This window comes from Nesoenas mayeri (genome assembly GCF_963082525.1).
Source record: "Nesoenas mayeri genome assembly, chromosome: 13".
NCBI lineage: Eukaryota > Metazoa > Chordata > Aves > Columbiformes > Columbidae > Nesoenas > Nesoenas mayeri.
In genome coordinates, this window is record NC_137550.1 from 18,479,033 (window position 1) to 18,507,028 (window position 27,996).

A 27,996-nucleotide genomic window follows, 5' to 3' on the forward strand; every position below is an offset into this window, starting at 1 on the left:
TTTTTCCTAATATCCAATGTAAACCTCCCCTGACACATCCTGAGACCATTTCCTTTGTCTTATCACTTGTTACTTAGGAGAAGAGAAGGATCCCCTCCTCACTACAACCTTTTTTCAGGTACCTGTAGCGAGTGAGCAGGTCTCCCCTCAGCCTCCTTTCCCCATCACACTTGTGCTCAAGCCCCTTCCCCAGCTCCGTTCCCTTCTCTGAACTTGCTCCAGCACCTCAAGGCCCAAAACTGACCCCAAGATTGGAGGTTTGGCCTCCCCAGTGCAGGGGACGGGCACTGTCCTGGGCCTGCTGGTCACACCAGCGCTGATACAAGCCAGGATGCTGGTGGCCTTTCCGGCCACCTGGGCACATGCTGGGTCACTCGACCAACACCCTCAGGTCCTTTTCCGCTGGGCAGCTTTCCAGCCACTATCCCCCGAGCCTGTAGCCTGATGCTTGGGCTCGGCCCAGCCCTCCCCGCTCCCAGCCCCGCCGCCGTCCTTACCTGACATCGCCCCTCGGGCCGCGGGGCGCGCTCCGCCGGGGCACGCTGAGGGGAAAGCGGTCAGGAGGCGGGCGGCGAGCGCTCCCGCCGCCCCGCAGCCGAGCCGCGGCCTCTCCAGCGCTGACCTTCTCTTCACACCCGCCACACGGTCACGCTGAGGCGGCGGTGACCGACCTGGGGCTTCTTTCCCGCCTCGCAGCCCCGCACCCATCGCTGCTCCACGGACACGTCGGTAGATCAGCTCTGCGCGCATACACGGGACCCGCGCTCCGCACAGGGCACAGCTGAGCCCAAGGCCCCGCTCAAGTTTGGCGCCGGCCACCGCAGTTTGGCGGCCAACGAACACCTGCTGCGATGGCGCTTGAGAAACTACTTTCTCAAGTTAGCGCCGCTCGGTGAAGCCCGTCGGCGATGAGCACCGAGGCTCCGGGCGCGGACCCCAGGAGCGCGGCGGGAACCATTGCCGGCCCTTTGCTCCCGCTCTGCTGGCGGCACAGGGGGGCCGGCGGGCGGGAACGCGCAGCGCGGGGCTGCCTGCGGGGAGGAGGAAGGGGAGCAGCCGGGCGAGGGGAGAGGCAACAGGCAGGAGGAAGCAGGAGAACGTTAAGCACAACCCGCCGAGCAAGAAGCAGCCGCGGAAGGGAAGGGAGGCGGCGGCGAACGAAGGCAGCCGCGGGAGGCGGGAGCAGGCGGGTCGGGGGGAGGAGCGGGCGGCCGGGCGCAGCCAACCCGGGGGGCTCGTCCATTTTTCGGTGTGAGTCAGGCACGTCGGTGGGGTGATGCTACGGCGCTGGGAAGGGGCCGGGAGAGGCGCGGCGGCAGCGGGGAGCGGCCCGTGCGCCCGGGCTCGTCCTCCCAGCCGTGCCGGCGCCGCCGCTGAGGGGAGCGCCGCTTCCTCCTTCCCCTCCCTCGCCAAGGCCGGCCCCGTGGCCGGGGCCGCTGGGCCTGCCCCGGCCCCCCCGCGCCGCGCTCGCTAACGGAGCGGCCACCCGCCCCCGCCGACAGAGGTACCGGGCCCGCGCGGCGGGAAGGGGTGGGCGCGGGCGGGGCCGGCGGAGGGGCCGGCGGGCGGTGCCGGGGCCGGGCGGAGCGTGGACAGGGGGCCGGTCGCGGGGTGTCCTGCCGAGAAGGGCAGCCCTGCGGGAGCCGGGAAGGGAAGAGCGGCGAGTGCAGGCGGGGGTGGGCGGACAGTGCCGGGCGGGGGAGAGCACGGGTCCTGAGGCGAGGGGCTTTCGTCTCTGCTCACGGGCTCCATTCATCCGTGGCTCCTCCCTTCTTGCAGGCTGCTGCTTGTGCATCGCACGGAAAAGTCAAAATCAGCCTTGCCCCGAGCTGAGCTGATTGCTTCACCTGGAGCTCAGGAAGGAAGGGGACCACAGACAGGCTGCCCTTGCGTTTCATGTTTCATCAGCCCGACAGCATTTTGGCTTTGAGTCCACCGTGCTGCTAGCCGTTCCTGGACAGTGACAGGGGGGAGAAGAGGCACCGTCCCGCCATGTCTCGGTACAGCCTCCATAATCTCCTGGACTGGATGTACGGGGGTGTGGACCCCAGCTTTGCTGGCAACGGCGGGCCGGAGTGCGCGGCCTTTCTCTCCGGGCAGCAGCGCTTTCTGGAGAGTTTGGTCTTCCTCAGCGTGGGCATCGTGGAGATCCTCGTGTCCCTGTGGAAGCTCCGGCAGCTGCATGTCAGGGAGCTGGAGACTCATCTGCTGCAGCAGCCTCAGACTAAGCAGGAGAGCTTGGGCAAGAATGTGCTGCTGGTGGTGCTCTGTCTCGTCTTTGGACTGGAGGTGGGGTTCAAGTTTGCCACCAGGACTGTCATTTACCTCCTGAACCCCTGCCATGTGGTCACCATGATGCAAGTAAGTCAACCAGGAAGTTTTGCTTTAGTTTTATGCTTGCAAAGCAGTGTTTTTTCTCATAGTTGGTTTGTGGACCAAAAGCGCGTAGCAAAAGTACAAATGCCAAATCTTGGTGTAAACATTTTAAAACTTAGTTTTTAATCATCTGAATTGAAATATATTAAAAAAACCCTAGTCAAATAAAAAACCGAAATTGTAGCTATGACTAACGTCCAAATCTCTGGTTGAAAATGCAAAAAGATAAGGCTGTCTCAGCACTTACTTTCACCTGATCCTTGTTTCAGGAATAGAAAATCCTGTTTCCATCATCAGCAGTGGTAAAATCTGCACGCAATTTGATGAAAACAAGATTATTGCTAAAGTGGCTGTGTAACTTACGTTCAACTTTCTCAAGCAAGTGACTCTTAGGGGTGTGAATGTATTTTGTGAAGGTTTCGAAGAAACAAATTTCTCCTTATTTTGAGCAGACAATGTTGTTTTACTTCTCTAATTTTAGAAAGGGAATAGTAAGGAAGCAAGTGTTACCCATGTCTCATACATGGGGTGAACAAACTGATCTGGCTTAATACCTGTGGATAAAGTATGTGCTTTAATGATGGTCGCTGTTGAAGTGAGAGGGATGCGCTTCACTTGGAAAAAGAAGCAACAATAAACTTCATTGATATAAAGCAGCGAGGTAACAAATTTCAATGATAAATGTGTCAATGGTTTAACAAGATTCGATGGTGAAGTACACTTGATTATTGACTGTGTAGGAGGATAGGGTCAGACAAAACTGTCAGGGAGACCCTCCCGCTGAGTCATGAGGTTCAGAAAGGACCCCGTTGTTTTCTAAACTCCTTCTCAGAGAGGAGTCCAGGTGTGGCTGAATCCAGACTTAGTCTCAGTCTTGGTCAGCCATTTACATCTAAAGCATTATATATGCACAACCAATCCTTCATATCACTTAGATTTCGAAGTTTAGTGTGCTCTCAGTCACTTAACGAGGATCTGTTGCAGCAAGGAATCTCTCAGCTTCAAGGAGTAACCTTGAGAGGCTATTGCGTTGTTACCTGTCTCCCCTGAACCCACTTTGAGCCAGACGCATCTGTCGTGACCAGATGCATCCGTCAGGACCAGCACTGGTGGTTAATGCTTGAGCACTGTTATAGGAAGAGGTCAGGTGGTGTTGGTGGGGAGAACACCACCACAGTGACTTGTGGCTTGGTTGTTGATGCACGAGAATGTGCAATTTGTGTACCTTCCAAAATAATGGAAACATTCCTGAACAGTTACTGAACTGTGATATTTAAAGCTTACAGGCTGTATCCGTCGATAGTCCCATGAATGTACTTAACTGTCAGTTTTGCTGAGCTTGGTAAGGAGTGTGAGAAATGTCTAAAATTATTATTATTTTGTTTAATTTTGCTAATATTGTACGCTCACCACTGGACAGCTTACAAATTTGAGCTCAGGAATTGAATGTCAAAAAGGCTTTCAGAAAAGCTGCCACGATAACAACATCTGTCTAAGGTCAGTAACAGAGGAGAATCAGAGCAATGCTGTCCTTAGTCTCCCTTTGCAGAATGCTGAGTGATCTGGGCTGGATCAGATCAAGCCGGTTGATTATAGTTCTACTCCTGGAGAGCATTTCTTGACACGAATGGAAACAGCTTTTCTGGTTGTACCAGAAGTTTGAGGGAGATGGGTGTTATTTCAAGAGGAGAAAAACAAGCTCTTCCAGCAATATTCAGCAACTAACTTACAGTTCCTGAACTTAATTACTAGGTTATATAAATTCCTAAGCAGTGATGAAATGTTAGCTCAGTATTTTACACCGTAGGACACTTGCTTTCCATGAAGTGGTAATAATTGTTGTGCAATCAATTAGTCAGTATTGGTAAAGAAGGGAAAAGTAGGAGGCGTGCAGGAGCTCTATAAATAATTAAAATAATATAGTCACATTCCATTTCTTGGCAATACTCAATGCTTACGGGAAAATTTTCCTATTAATTCTCTGGGAAGAAGGTGAGGTTATGTTATCATTATGATTTGAATGTTTAATTGTCTTGATATAGTACTATAATATGAGGCTGTGATACATATTCAGCAGAAGCTAATGTTTATACATAAGTGGGGGAACTAGTATTATTTACCTCATTCATTAACGTTCTCCCTCAAGAAGACAGAGACTTAGCATCTGTAGTCAGGCCTGGGCAGTTCTTAATCTCTTTCAGACCAACTGTGAAGCTTTTTTAATAAACCTGTGCTAATTAGTCATTAGAAATGGTGTTCCAGCATTTGTGAAAGTGAAAAGATGGGTGTGTCAGCAAAATCCAGAAGTCATGCCTCTTCATCCTTAAGCAGATGTATTAGAAATAGGCCTGGGCTTAATGTAGAGGATGAAAATAGGTGCAAAACCAACAGCTTTCAGCAGAGAAAACAGGTTAAATACAAAGATAGTCTATGACCTCCATCAGCAGAAAAGTAACACATTGTAGTTGGAGTCTTGCGAGCATTGTTTTTCTGGCCTGAATTTGCTGAGGGCAACAGGTTGGCAAGAAGAAATATGTGAAAATATAATTTACCTTTCACTTCTGTGAAGTTTTGTACATAATCCTGCTGCTGTGCCTAAACATTAGGATGAACAAAGTAGGAGGTGCAGAGATGAAATGTGCTACAATAATCAAGATCACTTCAAAGGGAAGTGGAGCTGGTGGTGAAGGTCTCTTCTTTCACTCAAGTTCTGTTTTCCTTTGCTCTCGGAGTATTTCACCTCAGAGTAACAAAGGCTCTGGGCTCTGAGCCAAAAATATGTGGAACTGGAAATTATCCTTCAGATTTTCACTGCATAGAAGCAGAAGTCTTGCTTTTAGAAGACCTAAGACTGACATGAAATCACAAAATAAAATGGGAATTACATCTCTGTGGTACATTTGGGCAGACAAAACTGCGTAATATAAAGGATACTGAGTTCTACAAATGAGTCTGTTTTGATCAGGTGTCCAATTCCTGCCTGTCATGCCAAATGGTGTTAAAATTCAATCTTTTTCAAAAGTGGGAAGAAGTAGTTTAGCTGTGTCTTTGCAAGGATGAAGTGTCAATTAAATGGGCGTATTTAACTGCCTAAACAGTCCTCATGGTTAATCAGATTCAGAGAATCAGTTGCCATTCTCCACCTAGTTGAATTATGTAGAGTTATGTTCTGCTTGCTTCCAGCCCTAGTATTGGGTTCAGCTTCTTGCGCAGGTTTGGGAGGAAGAAGGGCAGTATTGTTTCTTCACTAGTGACGCAAGTGCAGCATCGTTGAGGGATACATACTTCAATTTTTTTAAATGTATGTATATATATGTATGTATAAAACCAAAGGTGAAATGGAAACTTCAGTGGGTTTTTTTAACAGCTACCTGATAGGGATGGGGTTGTTTTTGTACAGTACAATATTTAGTTAGTGTGTGGTGCAGTGGGGAGGAAGTCTATGAACAAATTCATACTGAACTCCTTTACATCAAGAGTAGTCTTATTGAAAATTATTTGAATACCTTTATTAAAACAAAACAAAACACCAAAAACCCCCAACGAACCAACCAAACAAAAAATGCCACAAACTCAGAACCACTCTTCTCTTTTTAGGACTGAGGACATCCTTAAGATAGTAAAGCATAGACACTTGTCTGAAATAAAGACAGTGTTTTTGTAGGAAACACCCGTATAGCTGAATGAATACTTCAAACAGTCATCTTTTTAGGTAAAGAGAAGTAAACTAAAGAGGAAGTGATGGGTGGAAAAAAGGCAAGGGAAAGAAGTATAGGAGAGTCCAGTTTCATCCAGTGATCTTGATCTGATGTTTGCATAACTAGAACCAGTGCAAAGTGCATCTGCAGTTCAGTAAATACTAAATCCTGTGTTCATCATTTCCAGTTTGAGCTTCTTTAGAGACCTGGTTCCTTTCTGTCCTCTGCAAAAGACGTTACTGTGTGTTTGGAAACAATGGGCTGTTTTCAGAACTTACATAATAAACATGGCCTGACTGAATTCTGTATAACTTGGGAATATATCCCAACATATAACTGAGTATCTCCCTCTCTGTCCCCTCTTCTTCCTCATTTTTTTTAAACCTTGGGAAAAAATCTCATCTGTGGTCATCTGTGATTGAAAAGTGTGAATCCTGATTTCATTTGCATACACTGCTTCTAAATGCTTTGTAATATTTGGAAGAGTCCAGTTAAGTTGTGTATAGTTTTCTATACTCTGTCTCTTCAAAACCTTGAATTAAAGCAAGATTCAGATCCTGTTACTTGGGAGTGAACACGAAGAACTTTTGGCTATAGAAATTCAGTAGTTTTTTATAGAAATGAACATTCAGTGATGATATTGGGTTACATGACCAGCAGCCTGCAAGGAAAAGTTTAACGAGTTATTCAATTTTTAAAGGGTAGCAGTATTCTAAATCAAAGATGTTTTTCAGTAGTTTCATTCACTGCTTAATATATGAAGATTGTTGGGCAAGATGTAGAGCAGTGAAGGCAAAATTTCTTATGGATATATATATATACACACATTTTTCAAAATGTAAGCTTGTAAATGTAAGCTTATAAATATTATTTTTTGTATGTGTGCGTATTTGCTGTATCTACAGAATTTTTGTGTCCAAAACCCAGTACTGCTACCTGCAGAACTTGTAATTTTTAAAGCACCTCAGAAGACAGGACTCGGTTTCAGAAGATATGAAAAAACGGAGATTTAATAAAATTTGATATGTTTAGGATTGTTTAAAAAAAAAGGAGAAAAACAAGGCTATATATTTGGAGTACAGTATGATTTTATTCCCAAATCAGTATGTTAGGAGGTGCATGAGGCTGTTGTTGCGAGGTCAGCAATCCTTTCAGTGCTCTGAAATGCTGTCTGGTAGGCATAAAATTCGTCACGTAAGTGGAAGATGTGCACAATCACAGCTCGCGAACATACTGGTTTATTAAGTATGCAGCTCAATTTTTAGATGGGCGTAATACAAGTCTTTCTTTATACAACTGCACATTAACTTGTGATAATTCCTCTTAAAGCAGATTGTAGAGAGGAAATTCATCATAGCACGTGGTGTAAAAGGGCAGATGAAGAGCAATTACAGCACTGAAAGCACCAGTATTTCTTGGTGGTAAGCCTTATTTCTTGCAAAAGAGAGTGTGTTTTACTGGTGGGAAGATGAGAGCAGCTCAAGGGCCATAGATCTGAAGTGACAGGTCATGAGACAGATTATCAGTTCCTTTATCCTGGGATGATCCAGACCTGTTAGTTTGGCTTTAAAAAAACCCCATGGTTTTCTTGTATAGTTTAATCTGCCCTTGGTTCCAATAACTGTCAATTTTTTCTTAATTGTTACAATTTACTTTTAAGCAATTATGTTGTTGTGTTTAAAAAGTGCTGTCAACTGAAGTTGAGAGACTTTAACTGATACTGTAATTAATGTCATAATTACTTATTGAGCTGAGGAAAAGCTTTTCTGTGATAATTTTAACATAGTGTATAGTTTGTTTGCCACTGTGCTTATTTTTAGTAAGTCTCAGCATGTAGTAGAGAAATTGAGAAATATTAGTATGAAGCAAGGCAAGGATTCTTATAAAAAGATGAGCAAATGTGTTTTAATCCTGTGATTCACAGTTTTCCTTGTTTGAAGATTACGGTTCAGCCGCTTTAATTTAGACAAGATTTGGCCAGTACGTGTTTTATCTTGAGCTGAAAATGTGGGTGCTTTAGTCAAGGTGACAGGGATCACATCACAGTAACATGTCATTGCACCAGTGAATGTTCTAGTTGAGGAATTGGAGTCTAAAGCTCTAGGTTAAGCCTCTGTTTTGAAGTTTCTGGGATTTGGAAATGCCTGCTGTGCTTGGGGATAGAATGCATACTTTGGTAATTCTCTCCTTATTCTCCATATCCTTAGGAAAAATGGATCTAAAAAGTGAGGACCTGACAAGAAGTAATCACTCTCTAAAAAGCAGTAGGAATTGAATGATTGGAAATTCTAGCTGCAAAAGCTTAATTTTCTCTTGCCCCAAATATTGATACTGAGGGTTATTATCCTAAAGGTCATTAGGTGAATAATTAGGTAAGCATATATTGGTTTGTTTTGATTAGATCGTCAGAGATTTAAAGCAAATATCGAACAAAGTGTAACATATGTAGCTTGAGCAATATGTTCTGGAGAGAGGGGCCTTTTTGGTTTCTTTCTTCTTCTGTTTATTTTTTTTTTTTTAATATATATATTTTTATTTGTGAACGGAGCTGTTAATAACTGTTTCAGTGTTGTAATGTACCACCATTGGCTATAATGTATTTTTGGGGTGGATTTTTTTAACCCACTTAGCGGTTTCACACACCATTCCATACAGGTTGTTTGGTAGCAGCTTAAACTGATGTTTCAGCTGCCTGAGGCCTTTAGGAACTTCAGTGGAGCGTGGAACTAAGTCAAACAGCAGCAGGAACCGTGCTGGACACCTTATAAACTCCACAAATCGGGATGACTTCTATCTAATCATTTCCACTCAGAAAAACCCCTCTTTGTTGTCTCCCTTGCACCACTGTGAATGTTTCCACTCCTAATCACAGGATGAGTTTTGCTGCAGAGCGGCCACATTCACGGCAGCAACTGGAACTGTGCACCCAGAACAAGTTCTTGCCATGAATTTGAAACCTGTGAAGAGTGTAACGGGACTCATGCTTCTTGTGACACTTCCTCAGGGCTTGAGATAGGGGTGATAAGGCTTTACATTTATCCAGATTGCTCAGTTGTTAGTGTCAAGTTTATTTGTTTATGTTTTAATACTTTGGTAGTTAGTGAAATGCCAACTTAAATTATCAGAAATGTGATGTTATGTGTTTTAGCTTTTTATGGATTGTATTACTGTTTCTGTTTCTTTGGCAAAAAATTATCTGTAATTATAAAGTTATTAGATATTTATCATCCTGCTGTTTTAAAGATTACAAATTTTTGTCGTAAAATCCTACAAATGGAGGAATTGTGAACTGTGACAAGAAAAAGGTGGTGGTAACTTGAGGCAGAGTAGAGCAGGACATTTCTATGATGGTTGTACTTCCATAGGAAACTGATATGAAATGTCATGCTTGAGGAAAAAGTAACAAAACAGAATGTATATGAATATGTACATGAGAATCCTATTGTGAACTCATGCAAGCTTCCACACCGTCACTGTCGGATGTAAATGCAAATTAATCTATATTCAGTGCCAGTTGAATTTCTTTAACAAATTCGGCTTCTGAATATGTTTTTAAATTCAGCCTTTTTTGTTCTTCTACCTCCACTTAAGTTGTTGATTGTCAAGTTTTCCTGAGGCTCTAAGTTAGGAGTGGGGAAGGAAATAACCCACTGCTAGTGAAGGGCTTGTGAGGATAGGAAGAAAAATAACCTCAGTGACACTTTTTCTCTGAACCACTAATTCCTAAGATGTGATAACTAATGCCACTGCACACATAGAAAGACCTGAGTCTTATGTTAATAATTAATCTAAATTATGAGAAATCTAGAAATCTTTCACCTAAGACCGTAGAAGGGGAGAGGTGAGTACAGGTTTGTCCAGTAAACAAACTAAGCCTGTGGAAGGGGAGACCAACCTACAGTGTCACAATGAACGTATATATAATTTACAAGACATCAGGTGGAAATTGTTCACCTTGCTGCAATCCCTGGGTGGAACTGGGAAACTGGGAGGTCAGAGGGAGGGACCGGCAGCTTCTTATGTTCCCAGAGTCTGGTTTGTTTAACACAAACTACTTTTACTGCAGTATTACTTAAGGCTCTGCCAGCAATGTTGCTTTGAATCATGAGTATTCTTAATGGTAGACTAACAGTTCCACAGGACACATTAGTTAATCCCTGAACCTGTCTGACAGCTGTGGGTTTTTTTAATGCTAAAATATTAAATACATTCAAATTGCTGCTGTTTAGCACTGAGAATGTAACATCTCTCATCTCTGTTCTCTTTTCAGATCCGACAGTCTGAACTTGTCAAACCACAGTTGTGATTTTTTTTAAGTTACCTTTTAGAAGGCAAACAGATGTCTTTTAAGTGATATGGCTGTTCTATGCTGAACTGATAGTTTATACAAAAGCAGTTGACATCTAACCTATACCTAGATGCTGAATGAAAGCTGTATGAAGTTGTTAAACCATTACTTTCTGATAAATGATAGGGTTGTTGTTTTGAACTTAAAAAAAATTGAGATGTAATTAACAAAGTCTTCTAGATCTTTTATATTACCCAGCTGTTTGAATGTTCCTTGCCTTACGTTTAACCATCGTGGGCGAAAAGGATGATTTGCGCATTTACAGTTAAATAACATTTAACCTTATCGCTGTGTCTTACCCTTTACATATGGGCATGGACAATGGTATTTATGGTCTTGCAGAGCAAATATGAAGAATTTATGACGTCTGTTTTCACCCGGATCCTCAAGGTTGAAGCGAGCTTCAGTTTGTGCATTGGCGTGTTACAAGTTTCTTCGCAGTTTATAGCAGTTTATTGCCTGACAACAACTGTAGAATCTTCTAGTTCTGTGCTGGCGAAACAGAGACGTCCTGACCCACAACATTGTCCCCACCTAGAACTTCTTATCTATGTGTGTCCTCAGGGCCACTCAGGATTTTGTACCCTCTTTTTATCTCACTCTCATTAGCCTATAGTATAATAATTTAGTGATTGAAGAGTTAGTGTGTTAAATGAATCCATGTATGGAGAGTGTTCTGTCCTTCTTGATCATTCTTGTTGACCTCTGTAACCCTTTTCTAAATCTGCCTTTTTTCTTCTTGAGAGAGAGAGGTTAAAGGGGAAGGGAATGATCAGAACTGTGCCAGAATTCAGCCTGTCAGACAATGTATATTTTAGAGTTTATTTTTCCCCTCTCAAAATAGTTACTTTTGTACATCTTGGATTTCTGGTTAAAACCTTTGCCTTTCTTTTTGTAACGTGAAAATATACGAGGTAACAGATGTGACAGAATAAGGAGGGACGTTGAGGTTGTCTCTTAAATATCTTCTAAATGGAAGGTTTAGCTATTCTACCCTGAACAAGAGAACCCTAGTTGGGTGTGATTTAATATACACCGTCCTGCCTGCCCCAGAGCTCCGCAATGTGCCAGCAGAGCGGGTTTAACATCTGTGCTGGCGCGGGCGCTGAGAACCTCGAGAGTTCCAGCAATAAAACAGCCGTGCTGCTAATTCAATGCGACACGGCGTCGTTTGTAGAGCGTGGCTGTGTCCTCCTGCGAGGCAACAGGGTTTATTTCCAGTATGACAGTGAAATGTAATATGATTATGGGATAAGTATGTGAACACTTGTGTTGGAGCTTGTGAGCTTGTCTGCTGTGAACTAGATATTTTAAGACTGCTAATTACTCTGAGCTGAATGATTACATTTTTTATAATGCTTGAATCTACTCAGTGATGCAGTTCTTTGAACATCAGATACAAGCGCATCTTGTAAAACATCCCTTTTAAGAAGATGAGGTTTATTTATTAGGTAAAGTATATACATATTTAGAGAGAAAGTGCTTGATATTAAACTGGTAAAGCTGAAGCATCTGAAGGTCTTTTCACTCATCTGAAAGTTTTAATAGAAACATTCTAGTTATGTTTTCCCTACTGTCATAAAAGATGAGTCAGACTTATTTTCTAAAAGATCCCTCATAACAGAGGGACTTGCATGCTTAAAAATATTGAATATTTTCTTTTTCCCCTCATCGTTTCCTGAAACTGTGTTTCTTGCATCAGAGTTGACATAAAAATAAGCAGTTGTGAAACTTGTTCCCTTCTTTGCCTGTCTCCACGGTGGTGAAGTATTTTCCATTGGTACGTCCACCTCAATCTTTGTAACAATGAATACTTTTTGAATATTAGCTGTTTTTTATCCTCGGTGGTGATATTCAGACAAGTACATGTTCCAGTAGTAATGGTGACTTGTCTGGCTTGTCCACAAAGCAGCCACATTCTCCAAATGTCCTCACTCGGAGCGATTTAATGATAATTTGTTTCATAGGTTGACAGTGAAATAATCTATGGTGTATTTATTTAGCAACAGCAGGAAAAAGCATGATGCCTTTTTGTCTGAAATAATTCTTAGCAGACAGTAGGCCAAAATCTCTTCTTTGAAGCTGTGGACAATATAAAAAGTGAGATTTTTATCATTGAACACTTCTGTAGTAGTCTCTTGTATCTAGAATAAGACTTGCTGATACAAAGTATTTCCAGTTGCTGTGAGAGGTTTGGGACAGCGGTATCAAAAGATGATGGTTATCCTCTAAATTATAGATGGGGCATTGGTACAAATCAACAATATTACATAAAAATTTAGGTTGGGTCCTCTTTATGGCAGGAGTATGGCCTGTAAAGAAAAACAAACATGCTGCTCCAACTGTATTTGGTTATTTACTGCCTGAAATTTTTACAGTACTTTAAAAATGCTTTATTGAGTGTGGCAACGGATATATTTAAAGATCGTTACTAAGCTTTTGCATAGAGCAGATCCTGTGGTAGCCTTATTTTGGGGAGTATTAAGAAGCATTTATAGACACCATCTCGTATGAGATCTCCTGCACTACTAAAGTGAATTATTGTTGCTGTAAATACTGGGTCGATAGCACAGCAAGGACCTTACTGGGACTGAGGGCTAAAGGAGATGCTGTAGTAAAATGATTGGTAGTAGAGTAATCTGCTATAATTATGAGAGACCTTTTATAATGACAATATCAAATATGCTAGAATTTGCCTTGTTTCTTAGGCACTGGCAGAAGCCGAACCTTAGATGCTGCTCATGCGGCTTAAACCCTTTCATATGTAGGTAATGTCACATCTTTTAATTTGTTCAAGATCTTTAGTCTTTCCTAGTTCTGCTGTAAGAAGTTCTTCTGGCTCAAAATTATTTGTGACATACAGATCTGGGAAAGAAAGGTCTAGAAAATGGAGTCTAAAAGAGATCATTAATTTCACTTTCTTTCTAACATTTCAGATTTTCCTTCTTGCCTGTCCTCCGTGTCGGAGCGCGATGATTCTCTTCAGGTAATGGCTCTTCCTGACCATCTTTCTGTCTACTTGCATAATGTATTGTAGAAATTAATCGCAGCTGAAGTCATAAAATATTAAGATATATATCCAGTTGGAAAGGTGTCTTGGTTAGAGTGAAAAACAACATGTTGAAAAGGGCCAGGGCTTAAATCTTGGGTGTTGAGCCGATTACCCTCGGTTCTGTTGTACTGGTGGTTTTGGGCTTGTTTAACAACATGAATGAGCTCAGTAACAGGTGAGAACGCAGGCGTCTTTCTACAGATTAACATATGGCCTTGTGTACTTTATGTCATGTGCCTCGTACCTTTTTATTATCCTCGCTAAAAAATAGTATCTGGGCTTCGTTGAAGACTATACGTGCAGTATGGGTCTAGTTTTTAAATTGTGGATATAAGGTCAATAGTGAAAGCAACTTCTCGTTGACTTGGGTATTTCTCAGATCTCTGCAAGCTTTTCTAAAGTATTGGGTGTTGTTACTAACTTAGGAACCACAGAGAGCACGAAAAGTATGTCTGGTGGCCAGGAAACCCTGGTTTTACTGTGCATTTGCAGAAGACCGACTGCAGAGTGAAGGCCACGACATTTGTTGTGTTTCAGAAGGAGCTTTTCTAACACCCTGACAGCATGTAAATTACATTTGAGGAACTGTTTTGAAATTGTCGTACCTTTTTCCCCCCTCAAGTTACTTCTGCGTTCCTAACAGTTTTATGACAAGCAATGTTATAGAGTTCATTCCTTTACCTTCTGTCTTACGTGAAGTAAGGCTGAAACAGTATAGATACTATTTTTCTGTTGTTGGAATGCAACAGTGGTTCAGAAAAAGGTGTCTGAAATCTATACAAAATACAGTATGGTAACAGTACTTCCTTATTCGTTGCTTAGGGCTTGCTGTTGCATTTTGACTAATGTAATTCTTTTATTTAAGGGACTTCTTCCAAATTCCTTCCGAATTTATTTAAGGGACTTTGAAGCTGTACATTTATAGAGCTAGAGAGGAGTAAGACCTTTATCAAATATGCTATTTTAAGTTCTGAAAGAGAAACGAACAGTAAAATTCCAACTATTTAGCTGCTTGCATTGTGAACAAGATTAACACAAACGAGGTGTCCAGGCTTTCTAGGAATCCAAAGCTCATTATAGAAAGCAGTCCTACTTTAGGAAATCATTTAAGTGTGTATTTAAATAAAGGTTTTTATCTTGGTTATTGCATTTAGCGGTATCTGGTTATTGCAGTTAACAGTGGCTTTATTCAAATTCAAGCCCAAAAGAATCTTCTTAAATCTTTTGCTCCCTTTTATTGAAGAGATACTACATAAAATATGTGAAAACATGGCGATTTATTTCTATCTGTGAAAATAACATCACATTCCTTTTCTAAGGTTGCAGATGCATATGCTGAATGGGGCCCTCTTGGCATTGCTGTTTCCTGTTGTTAACACACGCCTGGTGAGTGTACTCGGCTTTTCCTCCTCCTTTTTTATTTATTTCTAAAAGATTTTCTTTGCAAAGTTGTTAGACCTTTGCTTTGAGACTTTTTTTTAAAGCTCATTTTACCAGTCTGTAGATTTTTGGTACAGGTCACTGTAGTGGAGCCGAAATACCAATCTTGTACTTTTTTATATTTATAAATCAACATGGAAAGTTAACACCGCTGTATTCTAAGAGTAGGAAAAAACCAACGTCAGTTCCATCCTAGCTTTTCAACGGAGGCAAAGCAGAATGGCGTTGGAAGAGGCTTTCATAGGTTAGTGTTGCGGTCTGCGCTCCAAATTCAGGTGTTTCAGACTATATGTAAGTGTAAGATTCCTCAGGCATGGAAAATGCCAACTGTTGTTGGCTGTCACCCTCTCTCCTCCATATTAGGCAGAACAGGTTTCTTTTTTCCATCCAGCTTTTCAAATCTGCTATAAAACTCTTGTCTCCTGGGTGAAAAATTAGCCTGTTGCTGTGCCTGGTAAGATTCTTAAACCTATGGAGAGTTAATGGTTAGAAACGTCATTCTGAGTCTGAGCCACATGAAATACTTCCAAGGAGGATTTTTAAGAGCTGTTCTGCCTGCACAGGAGGGTATCTGTCTATGTGTATATGCACATATGCCGACATGCTTGTTCATTTTTTGTCATTTGACTTATTTCCAAAAATCTGCTGCTGCAGTTATATAAATGTCTGGTTTAAGATAGAGCTCACTTAAATTTATCTGCTCACGTGTTTATGGTGTCTGGATGAAGTACTCTTATCTGTATCCATACAGCATGGGAATTAATATTAGTAACAAAATTGTTGTGGACTTCAGACTCCATTACTCTGTTTGCAAATCTTGACTGTCTTAATAAGATTAATTCTAAAAATCCGCATCTGTTTTGAACTTTTCGGATGATATGCTATGTTGATTGGCCACACTGGTAGCTAAGAGACCTGAAAACTGACAGCTTTATGGTTGGCTTGGAAATGGTTTCTTTTCTCCGCTCTTTTAAGACTATAAAATTTTGGACTGAGGCACAGTTTAGTTACTAGAGAGAGGATAATACATCTGTCGGCTTTTGCATGTTAAAAATAATCTTCCATACAGTATGACATGCACGAGCACAGGAGGATGGATCATATTTTTTCAGATTTCAGTGGATTAAGTTGCATAGTAACCCTGGAGTCCTTTCAAGAATTACATTGCCCTTCCTAATCTGGTAACTACATACAGTATTTTCCATACTATAACAGCTTATGTGCAGTTTGCAAATATGTTTTAATAAAACCTGTTAGTGCTGGAGGGGCATCAACTGATAAAACAAGTGATTTTTCCTGTTAAGGAGAGCTCATTTTATTTTGTATTTCAGACTATCTAGTTTTTAAATAAATAGAAACTTTAACATAACAAAATTATTTTTCTGGGTAAACTTTTAAAGGCAAAATGTTGAAATATTTAATAAATCATTAGCGTGCATTTTCTCTGCCATCATCATAGATCTCGTTTGTATTAGGGCAGTGGTGATTAAACAGGAAAAATACAGACTACTTATATAAAATTTGTTCCTTAATTAGGGATAGAGGAGCCAAAGAATAATGTCCAAGAGCAAATATTTTTGGAATAAATACAACTTAGGATATTTTTGGCCTGACAGCTGCTTGGTGGGCTGTTCTCTGTTCAGTATTTCTCCTGGCACAGGATAATGTGGGTGATGTTTTATGGCCCTGCTGCTTTGACCCGGATTCCCTCGTGGCAGACACACATTCTGCTCTGCAGCTGCCACTGCAGTTGTTTGCACTGACACTGTCCTGAAAGCGAGAAATGTTTCTTAAAACTTAGTAGGAAGCTTAAAAAAAGCACAATAATTCTGTCCATACTGCGTGCTCTGGTTTGTAGGATCTAAGTGAAAAACTTTTGATTCTGTCAAGAACTGTTATGTCTCAATGCCTGAGCTTTTTAATTTCTCTTTCATGGTATTTTAAGATATATTTTTAGCGTGTGCATGCTTCATGCCAAAATCTTGTAGATTTAGTGACATCTGTAAGAAGTTGTAACCTTGTCCTGATTGTGACTGGGGTAGAGTTAATTTTCTCCCCAGTCGCTGTTTCAGGGCTGTGTTTCGCGTTTAGTCATTTCCAGAACACCTCTTACAACACTTTGTGGTTCACTCTGTTAGGGTCATGTCTTTTGGCTCCCAATTACATTACTTAATGCACTGTAAGTATTCTTTTTGTATATACGATTCAATGCTAAATTATCCTGAAAACTAATTTTTTTGACAGTTGTAGCGCAATTTGACATTTTCCATTTCTATTCTGTTCTTTCCAAGAAAATACCTTGTCTTGGCATGGTGTCGAGGTGCCAACAATTAACAGTCTTGAGCAGCAGATGCGCCCACTTGTATTTATTTGGCAACTAAATATTCCAGGTTTGCAAAATTATTGACAGTGTGCTGTTGGAGTTAACTTTTGTGCTTTGGAACAGTCATTGGATAAAGACAGAACAGTTTGCTTCTTATTCAGTTAATGTTTGTGAGTCCTTATTGCCCTTTCATAAATAAAGGGTATTTTAATTTTCTCTCGTAATTTCATTCCTTTCTCATGATGCAAATAAGTGTTGGTCAGCATTAATAATTCACCAGAACGTATGGAAAACGTCCATGACCTTTAAGTAAGCAGAGAAGAAGATGGTAAGGGAATCAGATCGCTGGGTTCCCAAGTGGGAGCCTGGGAAGGTATAAGAAGATACACAGGAATAGAAGGTTTTCTTTTTACTCTGTATTTATATTGTATGGAGGACAGTGTAGGTTCTGATAACCTAGCTATGAGAGAAAATTCATCCAACCGCCACAAAGACTTCCACTGTTTGCAGGGTAACTATTTTGAACTTTCTTATTGCATTAGTTAAATTTTAAAGGAAACTCTTTCTGCTGGTTTAAAAATGGGTTTTTTGCAAGATGATGTCCTGAAAATGTTGATATAGATAAAGTAAAAAAAAGGACGTGTCCCAGAGGTGTTGGACTTGCAGTCCCTGCTCACGCAGCTGAGATGGTGCAGTTTTAATATTTCCAGAAGCTGCTATATTCTATTATTAGAACTATTTGGCTTGAGAGGTATGCATTCTAAATCTGGTTTAGGAGCAGAATCGTACTCTGAGAAGTACTTACAGTGCACTCTGTGTAGCGCCTCTGATCATTGCCGACAGTATTTCTGTTGACTATTAAGGTAATAATTCAGTGTACCACATAGTTTGCCTGAAGTGCCCGTGCCTACACAGCAGAATGGAATCATTATGGTAGCACATTATGTCATATCTAAACTGGTACGGGGAAAATACTGGAGCACTTGCACATTGGGGCTCTTGTGAGGTTGTGCTTTGGTTGCTGGAGGCGCTAAGACCCAGGTTTCTGCATCTTTCAGCAGTTACCTGTGCTATGTGTGTTAAAAGGGTATGAATGTGTAAGTCCAGTCTACAATCACACTTTTATTTGATCATCTCAATCTACATTCTGCTGGTGGTGATAAGGAGCCCTAATATTATCTCTAGAGGAACTGGAAAAATACTGTTGCTGAAATTAGTGTTATTTACCTCATATAATTCCTGTTTTTAAACTTGACTCTGCAAGTGCCCGATTGTGCCCGTTGCATCATTAGCGTAGCTGGTTTGTGTAACCACATTGCGTGACCAGAAGACAGCCGTGCTTTTTTATGGGACACAGTAAACATCAAATACAGCGCTAGTCAAATACTCAAAGCACTGATAATGTACAGAATGACATTTGATCTTTACTGGGCTTTATGCTGGGTGCTCTTCAGAAAAGTCCAGAGTTCAGGAGCTGAATTCCTTCTATTCCCTTTTCTGCCGTACTCCACAGTGTTTGGGGAGGGCGATGGAGGAAGACAGTACGGTGCTTGAGCTCTTCTTGCAAATATAAGACCAAGGTATCAATAATTAACAGAGGGAGGAGTGCTACTGTAAGAAGAGGACAAAACATCATTTATATTCTAAAAAAAACTTCATTACAAAATGTAAAAAGTCTGAATATTTCCAGAGCACTTAGTACTTAGTTAGCATGCTTTGATCTTGTATGTTAGAAGAATTGTGGATGCCAGTAAGAGTTTGGTGTGTTTTGAAATGTGGATGATTTTATACCAGTGTTAAAACCAATGCATTGCTGGAGCAGATGTGCTTTGCCACAAGTAAGACTCTTTAAAAGAGAAAAAAATAACTTACTGTAACCTGCTCTCTGTATTCATTTATGCTGTTAAGGGAGCCCGGAATATATTGTTAGTGGAAGAAATAGGTAATTTGCCCTTTTGTGTTGTACCATTAGTTGTTTTAAGATTCTGAGTAAGCGAAACAAGATGAAGTGCAGGAGTGATGCTGGCGAGGGAGACAGGACTTTGTTGTGGTTGAAGATAGTGTGCCATGAACATCATTGGTTTGTTCTGGGGAAATACTGCTGGGATTCCACCGTGGCATCTGCCAGGAGAGGACAAGTCCCTTGGGGCCCGTGGAGATAGTTGGAGTCTGGGTTTAAATACACGTGGCCTTCATGGGTGATTATGGTCAAATATTATTAGAGGGACCAGCTCAATATTTTGACTTCGCTCTGTGAGTGTTACTTTGTTGTTTTTGTTTGTTCGTTTGTTAGTTTTTCCATTTTTTTAGAACTTTACCACTTGCCGAAGTGCTTACTTGTATTCACAGAGAGATTCTTTAAATCCTGATGGGTGATCCCTTTGACCTTGTCTTCACATGCCATTTCTCTTTGCGTGTAAATGGTACCTGTGTGGTATTTGCCAGTGTTTTATTGATAGAACAGTTTATAGACATGACCTTTAGCGGTAGGTGAGTCCGTTGCTCAGGGCGACTTTATGGTTCATCTTTTGTGTTTGTTCTCTGTGTTTTTCGTAGCCTGGCTGTACAACTTGAGTGCTTGGCTCTACACAAGTTCTGCTTTTGCAGCTCTGTACCAGGAAATGCACTCGCGGAACTCACCAGGCTTCAGAACAAGCAACCTTTTATAGGGCAAAAAAAGATGTTTTGTTTTACACACACACAAAATATTGTCAAGGCTACTGCAGCAAAACAACTGTTACTGTGTTCTCAGAAGTGTCCTGAGCGTCCTGTTTGTGTAACGAGCCCTCACAACTCAGCCAGCGTAGAAGCTCTTCTGAAACCACAGATACTAAATGGAGAATGCTCCTTGGCAGGAGTAAGTGCCTCACGTTGTGTTCTTTATCTCAGGAGCTCTTGTTTTTGGAGTGTGCCAGTTCCAGCTTTTTGCTCCAGTTCAGAAAACTGCTTTAACCTCTTCCCAAATAATTTTGAGTCCCTCACTTTGATCTCTGTGTCTTTCAATGCGGGACAGCAGAAAAGGTTTAGATTCAAGAAATCTCACAACTCCCCTGAAGTTCTTGCTTTTGCATGCTATCGTCTTGCTTGGTTTTATGTTTTGGTGCAGAGTACTTGGAAAAAAATAACCCAACAGATGGTAGGGAAGATTGTTTTAGCTCAGTCTTTCAAGAGTTGGCTGAGGTTGCCATGAGGACACTGCGAGCGTTCGGCTGGGGATGCCAGGGCTGGCAGAATCCAGCTGTTGGCTTTAGCATCTTTGACATTTAAAACAGGGTGTAAGAATTATTGTTGAATTTAAAAGATCACTATATTAATTACCAGTTGTTGATTGACTGCTATGTAGGAAGAAAACCCAACTCTGTTTCAGCCTCTCTTAACTTCTGTTGATGTAGATATTTTTGTAATGTTCTGTTTCAATACCATGACTTCAGTGTCTCAGAACATTAATAGAAAATGAAGGTTTTTAGGGTTTTTCTTGTCTTTCCTTCCCAGCAGACAAGCCGCAGTGGTGGGACTTGCGCCTCGATTCTCTTTAGCCTGTAGAATGATAGAACGAGTCTGTATTTGAAGCAAAGCTCCTGGCTTTGCATTACTCCTGTGACATTTCCTACTTGCGTGGTGTTATTTCAGCTTTGTCAGTGAGCCGCAGCAAGAAGCCCAATTCTGAATTTTGAGGTTGAACCTTTTCTGCTAGTGTTTGGTTTTAAATGTGTCGCTGTAGTTTAGCAAATAGATGTAGGCAAAGGCATTTATAGCTGGGAATAACTTTCAGAGTGCATTGCCTCTTCTAGCTGATAAAGAGCTAGAATTAGTTGGGTCTCGATTAAGGGGCTCAAATTAAACTCAGAGCTGTGGTTCAAGTCATTTTTAGCACAGTGTGTCTGAGTTCTCTAAGAATTAACATGAAATTAGATAAACACACAAGTGACTAATTGTCATTTCCCAAAAAGCTGTCAGCAGGTGAGAAATATCTGATTTACTACTAACAAGTAACTTGTTTACATATATCCTTCTGCAGCTTCTCTTTAAAACCAATAAAATACTGCTTGTTTTCTATTTTATTTTATATTTGGTGAAGCTTAGTAATTTCACACGTGCATGCAGATTGCTGTGAATCAGGTCTTTTGATTTTTGCACAGGCCTCCTCAGTAATTACTTTTATATATTTATTTCTATACTTTTCTATATAGAAGACCTCATTTATAGAGTTCTGTCACTCACAAGGTAGCAATTATCTTTTCTCTCTAAAAAGGCTACTCTGTCATATGGGGTGTATATAGTTTCTGGCTTCGTTACTTGAGGGTTTTGCGTTGTTCTTGGCAAGTTATCCTAACTAAGAGAGGGAAAAGAGCAATCTTAGGTTATTCCTTCTTTGTTGTCCTGCCTGACTTTGCGAGTTGTCTGCTTGGAGTCCTGAGTTGCATTTGTGGCCAGGGGGATGGAATGTGTACGGGTAGCTGCACATTCAGAGCGCCGACCATTAATGTCATCTCTTTGTTAATATACACAGGTGATAAAATAACTGAACTGAAGGGGTTGTCGTGGGTCATACGGAAAACGGTTTCTTGTAATTCAGTTAGTGATGAAAAACATTGACAAGTATTTTCCTTATTCCACAGCTTCCATTTGAAATGGAAATCTATTACATCCAGCACGTGATGCTTTATGTTGTGCCCATCTATCTGCTGGGGAAAGGAGGTAGGTTGGCTCTTCAGTCTCTACGTGTTGAATGGGTCCCACGCAATGAAAACGCTGTACTTAAATGGTTCCCACAGGCTTTTCTCTTACTCCTTTTTACCAGTTTTCTGTGTGTTTTTACTTAATAGTTTCTGGTGTTGGATTTGTAACGTGGGTAGCAAAGACTTCTTCTGCCAGGCACTGAAATGGCAGTAAAAACGTGCTCTTGCCCAGAGGGATATCAAGAATCTATTGGCATAATTTGCACTGTCGTCTTGAGTAGCATCTCTGCTGTCTTGAAATATTCCAAGCTGATGGTGGGGTGCATTTTTAAGGCTTTGCCTTCCTGTGTGTCTCTAGGGAAGTGCTGCAACTTAAAATGAGCTGAAAAAAATTATCACTATACCCCATGTAAATATTAATTGCCTAGTTAGATAAAATCCTGACATTCTGAAGCTCTGATGAAATGTAGTGGCACATATTAGTGAAATGCTTGCTTGTTATCTCTTCTAGCAACATTGCTAATACTGTGTTCCAATCACTTGTACCATAATCGTTGGGTAAGTCTGGGAATCCCACACTGTTCCGCGGGCAGTGATTTTTCTAATTGTCCCTGGTTAGAAGGGAACCATGTGTGTTCATCTGGTGTGATGCTCTGCCCCCCTCTAGCGTTGACGGGCCTCCGGCTGCATGCCTAACAGACCAAAATTGTTTCATCCAGGAAATAAAAGATGCTAATTTATGGTCCAGATGCTCAGTAACCTGTAACGAAAACCCTGAGAATGTGATGTCAAGCAGTGGGGTACGATTTAGCAAACGCTCAGAAGAACCACAGTCAGCCTCTTCCATTGCGGTGAATCTTTTGTGTTTTATACCAGCGGTCACTTATAATCCTTCACACTTATTTCACTATAGATTTGTAACCTTTTTGGTTTTCGCTGCTGAGTGAAACTAAATAAAAACGATCCAAAGGAAAAAGAGAATTACCATACTTCAAAAGATCATTCTTTTTTCTTTCTCTTACCAGAGAAGTATGCAGGCCATGTTGAATTTTAACCCATTTTGGATAGCCCCAGTTCTGGCAAATAATACTGAAGTGCAGTATAGTTGTAGAAGTTACACAAGCTCCCAATCAGTGCAGAAGCGGGATGGGGGGACGGTGCAAAAAGCCCTGCAGTGTAGGCAATGGCAAACCGAGCTCTCCTGGTCTCCTTAAATCACCTCTTTTGATGGCCTTGAAGTTCCCGCTTAACATCATTTTAAGATGTGTATTTAATTGGCTTTGAAGTTTGGCCTTGAATGCCACTTGATGTTTTCCTTTGATTTTTGTTGGTTGGTTGGTTGTTTTGGTTGTTTTGAAGTAAAGCTTCTCTGGGTTCTTCAGTACCTGTTTTCTGGGGCTGATAGGACCATCCCTATAGTTTGAAGGGCTTTGTGCCGTACAGTTGTCACCCTGGTGCCCTTTTCCAAGTGTTGGCCCTTTATTTACCAGCATTTGCCGCCATCTAATGTTGAGATGATAGCACTGACATGTCTAAAAGAACTTTGTTGGCTGAAGATCAATGGAGATTGCCGTAGGCTGTGTATCCAATAACTGTTCAATTCTTGGCATTTGGCTCCTGATCACCTGCCTGACTGTAATTCCTCGTTAGCAAAACACCCGTGGAGTTTTGTGGTGGTTATGGCTGGTGCCACAGGAGACTTAATGCATGATTTTTGAAGGAAAAATTACTTGGCCTAAACAGTTTTGTGTATATTTTGTCATTTCACTAGCACCTTTTTTAAAGTACTGAGTAGAAGAACTGCTGCTATTTCTGTAAGGAATAGAAAGAATAGTTTCTGAGAGCAGCAGGTAATACAAGCCCTGTCTGAGCTGATCCTGGTGACAGTAGCTGCATGCAGGGACATGGAAATCCCATGGCATCAGGTAGTATTTTGGGATCTACACAGAATTCAGAGCAGCTGTGGGGAAACTGCTTTTCAGGCTTATCCTCTTGAGAACATTTTCCCTGTTTTCCCCTGGAAAGAAGTTCGGTCTCTAGGCTGGCTCAGCAGGCCGCGCTGCCAGAATTAACTCATTGACCGAGGCAATTAAAATGGAAATCAATTAGCCCTCGCATTTTTATAGGCTGGAATATGAAGGAATTGTAATAGTTGCTCTGAGTTTTGGATTAATCAGGTTTACCTGTAATTGCGAGTCTACTGAAGGCTGGAAAACTGGCAAAGCTCTATTGAATGCAGTGGTAAGGAAAGCTAGACATTAATTAGGAAACAGACATTATTTTAACACCCTACTAAACTGAAAGAATGTATTATATTTAGGCTCTAATTCAAACAGAGGAGTAATTTTCTCCTGCGTTATGTTTTCACAGAAATATTACTTTCTATTAAGTTGCAGTGTAAAAGAATTCGAGGCTCTTTGTTGGTCTTTAAAGCCACGCTTCCATCTCCTAGACAGCAAACTTAACCAGATGGCATGTGCAAGGCCCACAGATTCGTGTTGCAGAAGCAGATGAGGAACCCCAAACCCTTCAGTCTGTGTGAAATCCTTCCTATCAATGCTATTGAAATAATGAAGTTTAATTTAAACTGAAGTAGTCACTGCCGTGCTATTTCAACACAAGAGCAGATCTCCAACCTACTTGGATGACCCTCATTTGAACACTCAGCTGGCTGGGCCGTGAGTATTTTTGAGAATGTGAACAGTGCCAGGTTGGCAGCTGGATTACATTTTTGAAAGTGCTTAACATGTAAGAATTGGCCTGTGAATAGAGTGAAACTCATTGCTACCTATTGAAATGTATTTCCTATGTAAGCAGCTTGTACCAAAGCCAACACAGGCCGTTCAGACAACCACTCCACTGGGTCTCAATTGTCCTGCTTGTTTCTGGTAACAGAAAATAGCCTGACTGCTCCATTAAACAGTCACCTGTCAAGGAGCGGGACTGTAATCAAATCTATAGTGATTATTTATCTAATGAGACATGTACAGAAAATATCCTAGGCATTAATTTAAAATGGCTTTCCCAGAGCACACCTGGGAATCCGGAATGCTCTGAAATATTTTTGTGTGAAGGTCATCGTTTCCTTTTTGTCCCGTGATGTCCAAGTAATGCTACTGCTGAAAAATCACACTCTTCTTTTCAGGGTTGCAAAGCCTAGCAAGGAGGGATTTTTCTATGATACGGCGAGATCAAAAGTCTGTAGGGAGTCACTGATGTATTTTTTTAAGCTTTGTGATGGAGGGAGGTTGTAGCGGTGAGAGATTCTTTGCTGGAGGAACCTGAGCAGCTCTCCCCCGTGACTTGTGAAGCGTGATTCCCTGACTAGATTGAGGCTGGACACGAGAAGCTTGGGTTGAGAGCCAAGTTATGCCACCGATCTGTTGTGTCATCTTGTGCAGTTCCCTCAGCCGTTCAATGACTGCTTTCTCCCTCCAGTCATGTTTCACAGCTTGCTTCTCCTCTCTGGTTTAGTGTTTGTATGCTACCTGCACTGTAAGTCCCCCCAAATATCCAGGTCTCTGGATTATAGCTTTTCTGACACATCTTCCAATATTTAATCATATCTAATGGGTCATAGAGCAGACAAAGGCAGATTAAAAATGCCATTGTATCTGGAACTCTACTTCTTGTAGCAACTGAGGCGCGTGACATTGTGCATCTTTTGCGTCCCTAGATCAAGTCATTAAAGTCATAAGGAAAATAACTGTTTTTCCCATATCTTGCACTGAAATTTTCAGGTCTGCTAGGAAGAATCTTGAGAACTCTGTAAACTGGTTTTTTCTTCTCACCATATGATGTTTGAGTGTTTAATTCCAAAAATAGTCTTGTATTTAAGGGTGCTTTTATTAGATCCAGTTTCCTTGGTGCATTCTAGATGACGTGACTTTGTGTTTTGTCAATAAAATGACAAAACCCAGTTTTGGGAGGAGAGAGAAAGGTGAACCCAGGAATAATGTGATATCCGAGTCTTCATTTGAAGGGAAAAAATATTTTACGGTAACTGTGTGATATCTACTGATTATAATATTGTTTGTAGTGTGTATCTGAAACTATCTGCAGAGCAGTTTTCATTTAATAGCACAGTCTGTCATTAATGGATTGATTACTTCATACAGCTGTTCTGTTCCTGGGCGTTATTGATGCAAGTTTTGAATAGTTAAACAACCATAAAATTAAGAAGCGGCAATTAGGTTGTATTCTCATGCAGCCCTGTGCTGGAGCTGCCAATTCCTAGGTTAGCTCTGTGCGTGCTGAAGCCATAGATCCCCTAAGAAGCTGGTGTTTAAGTAGAAATAACCTGATTTTTAAAAATTCATTGTGCACTATTACAATATTTCAAAATCATGTGGTACTTCTGTGGTAGAAGGAAGAATGAGGTAAAAATCACTGGTGTTGGTGAAAAACCAGCAAATTTAATGAGGTGTAACATCTTCCCGCTGGACCAGGAGGAGGGAAAAAACTGATCGGGATGCTCCAGGTAAGAAATAAGGCTCTGGAATATTAATCACTATAATGGTATTGAGGAGGTTATCAGCTAAAGCCGGATGCCCTGACATCCACTGAAGAGAGAGGGTTATTCATGAGTGTTGGATGGACACAGCAGTTCAGCTGGAATATTGATGTATTCCTCTCTTTTCAAGGTATCTACACTCCAGAACCACTCTGCAATTTCTGGTGGGCTCTTTTATCCATGGGGTTTATGTTTGTGTATCATTTTAGCATCTTGCAGATTCTGGGATTGGTAAGTAAATACAGGTTAACAAATGGATCGTTCGCAAATACATTTGAAGTAAAAACACTGACTAGTTTTTCAAAGTGTCCAGATATATATGGATAAGAGTACTTGCATGCAAACTTTTAATTGCGTGTTCAGTGGGCATTTGCATCTTGTCTTGCACAAGCATCAATAAAATATATCATAAATTTGTTACGTACCTGCGTAAATCCATCTATTAAATGCACAACTGAATTTGGATCCGCTTTCCTTCTGGAAGCTTGTGTGGAACAAAGATCGGCACCTAAACATTTTCGATTATTACGGTAATTTCAGAATTACCATTTTAGGCGTCTGAATCAGTGCAACCCGAAAATACTGTTAATTTATACATATGTTGTCACTTTCTCAGGCTACAGAAGTGAATCTGAACAACATGCTGTGTCCTGCCATCTCAGATCCTTTTTACGGGCCCTGGTATCGAATCTGGGCGTCCGGACACCAGACTGTCATGACCATGGCTCACGGGAAGCTGGTAATCCTGCTGTACTACAGCGCTGTCCCCGTCTTTAAATGTACCCTGGACTTGCTTAGACTCCCGGCTAAGAAAATAGACTGAAATGTGTCCCCGCAGAGTGATACGTACAGGAATCCAAGATACTTCTACTGGAAAACAAAGAGGAGGGCTGAGAGGACAATGCGTTTCTACTTCTCCCCACAGTTTATTGCCTCAAAAACACCTCTGTAATCAAGTGAGGGTTTTTTAAACTGCTGTTTCTCACTGCCTATTGCCAGTGGCAAAATTAGTGGCCTTATTCTGCAAAAGGTTCGTGTTTTATACATTTTGTGTAGATTACAGTAGAATCTTGCTAAGCCACTGTTTAAAATGAGGCCAGGATCTGTCCACATTCCAGCAAAGAGTGTGATGGTGCTACCTTGTTTTGACTTATTTTCCATTAAATATAAGTACCCGTAGATCATAGGACAGGAAATAAAGCTGAATTACAGCTCTCCACTGCTGTGAACGGAGCACACGTTGGAGTGCATCGTCCTGGCACAACTCCTAGCACTTGAATGTTGCAAAACGGTCCCAGTGAAACGCTGTACACTGAGACTCCCAGCCCTAAGTGCAAAAGGTTCTACTGTATTTCCTTTAAGCTGGTTGAAAATGTTGGGGAACAATAACTCCTTAAAAATTTTTTAATCAACTACTTAATTTCTAAGCTGCTGTGGATAAATATCTATCTGGCCAAGTCCCATCAGATCTTGATGCTTTGGAGATGATTATATTCAAGTGAGTTGAAATAATTGCAGAAGCCCATGTGACGCATAAGCTGCGACAAGATATTTCATCCACTGTTCT

General features: G+C 41.3%; 1 protein-coding gene across 2 annotated transcripts; it reads left to right on the plus strand.

Annotated features, from left to right (window-relative positions):
- Window positions 1–1,896: 1,896 nt before the first annotated feature.
- TMEM164 (transmembrane protein 164) lies at window positions 1,897–27,252 on the plus strand (the record flags this gene model as incomplete). Of its 2 annotated transcripts, XM_080352456.1 has the most annotated exons (6): window positions 1,897–2,361; window positions 13,359–13,408; window positions 14,794–14,860; window positions 21,857–21,935; window positions 26,560–26,660; window positions 27,046–27,252. In XM_080352456.1, 6 exons carry the CDS (start codon window positions 1,993–1,995, stop codon window positions 27,250–27,252), a joined length of 873 nt encoding a protein of 290 aa, XP_080208582.1. The 2 variants fall into 2 exon arrangements, with proteins under 2 accessions (XP_080208582.1, XP_080208583.1); XM_080352457.1 differs by lacking the exons at window positions 13,359–13,408; window positions 14,794–14,860 and having other exon boundaries at window positions 1,993–2,361.
- Between the last annotated feature and the right edge of the window lie 744 nt (window positions 27,253–27,996).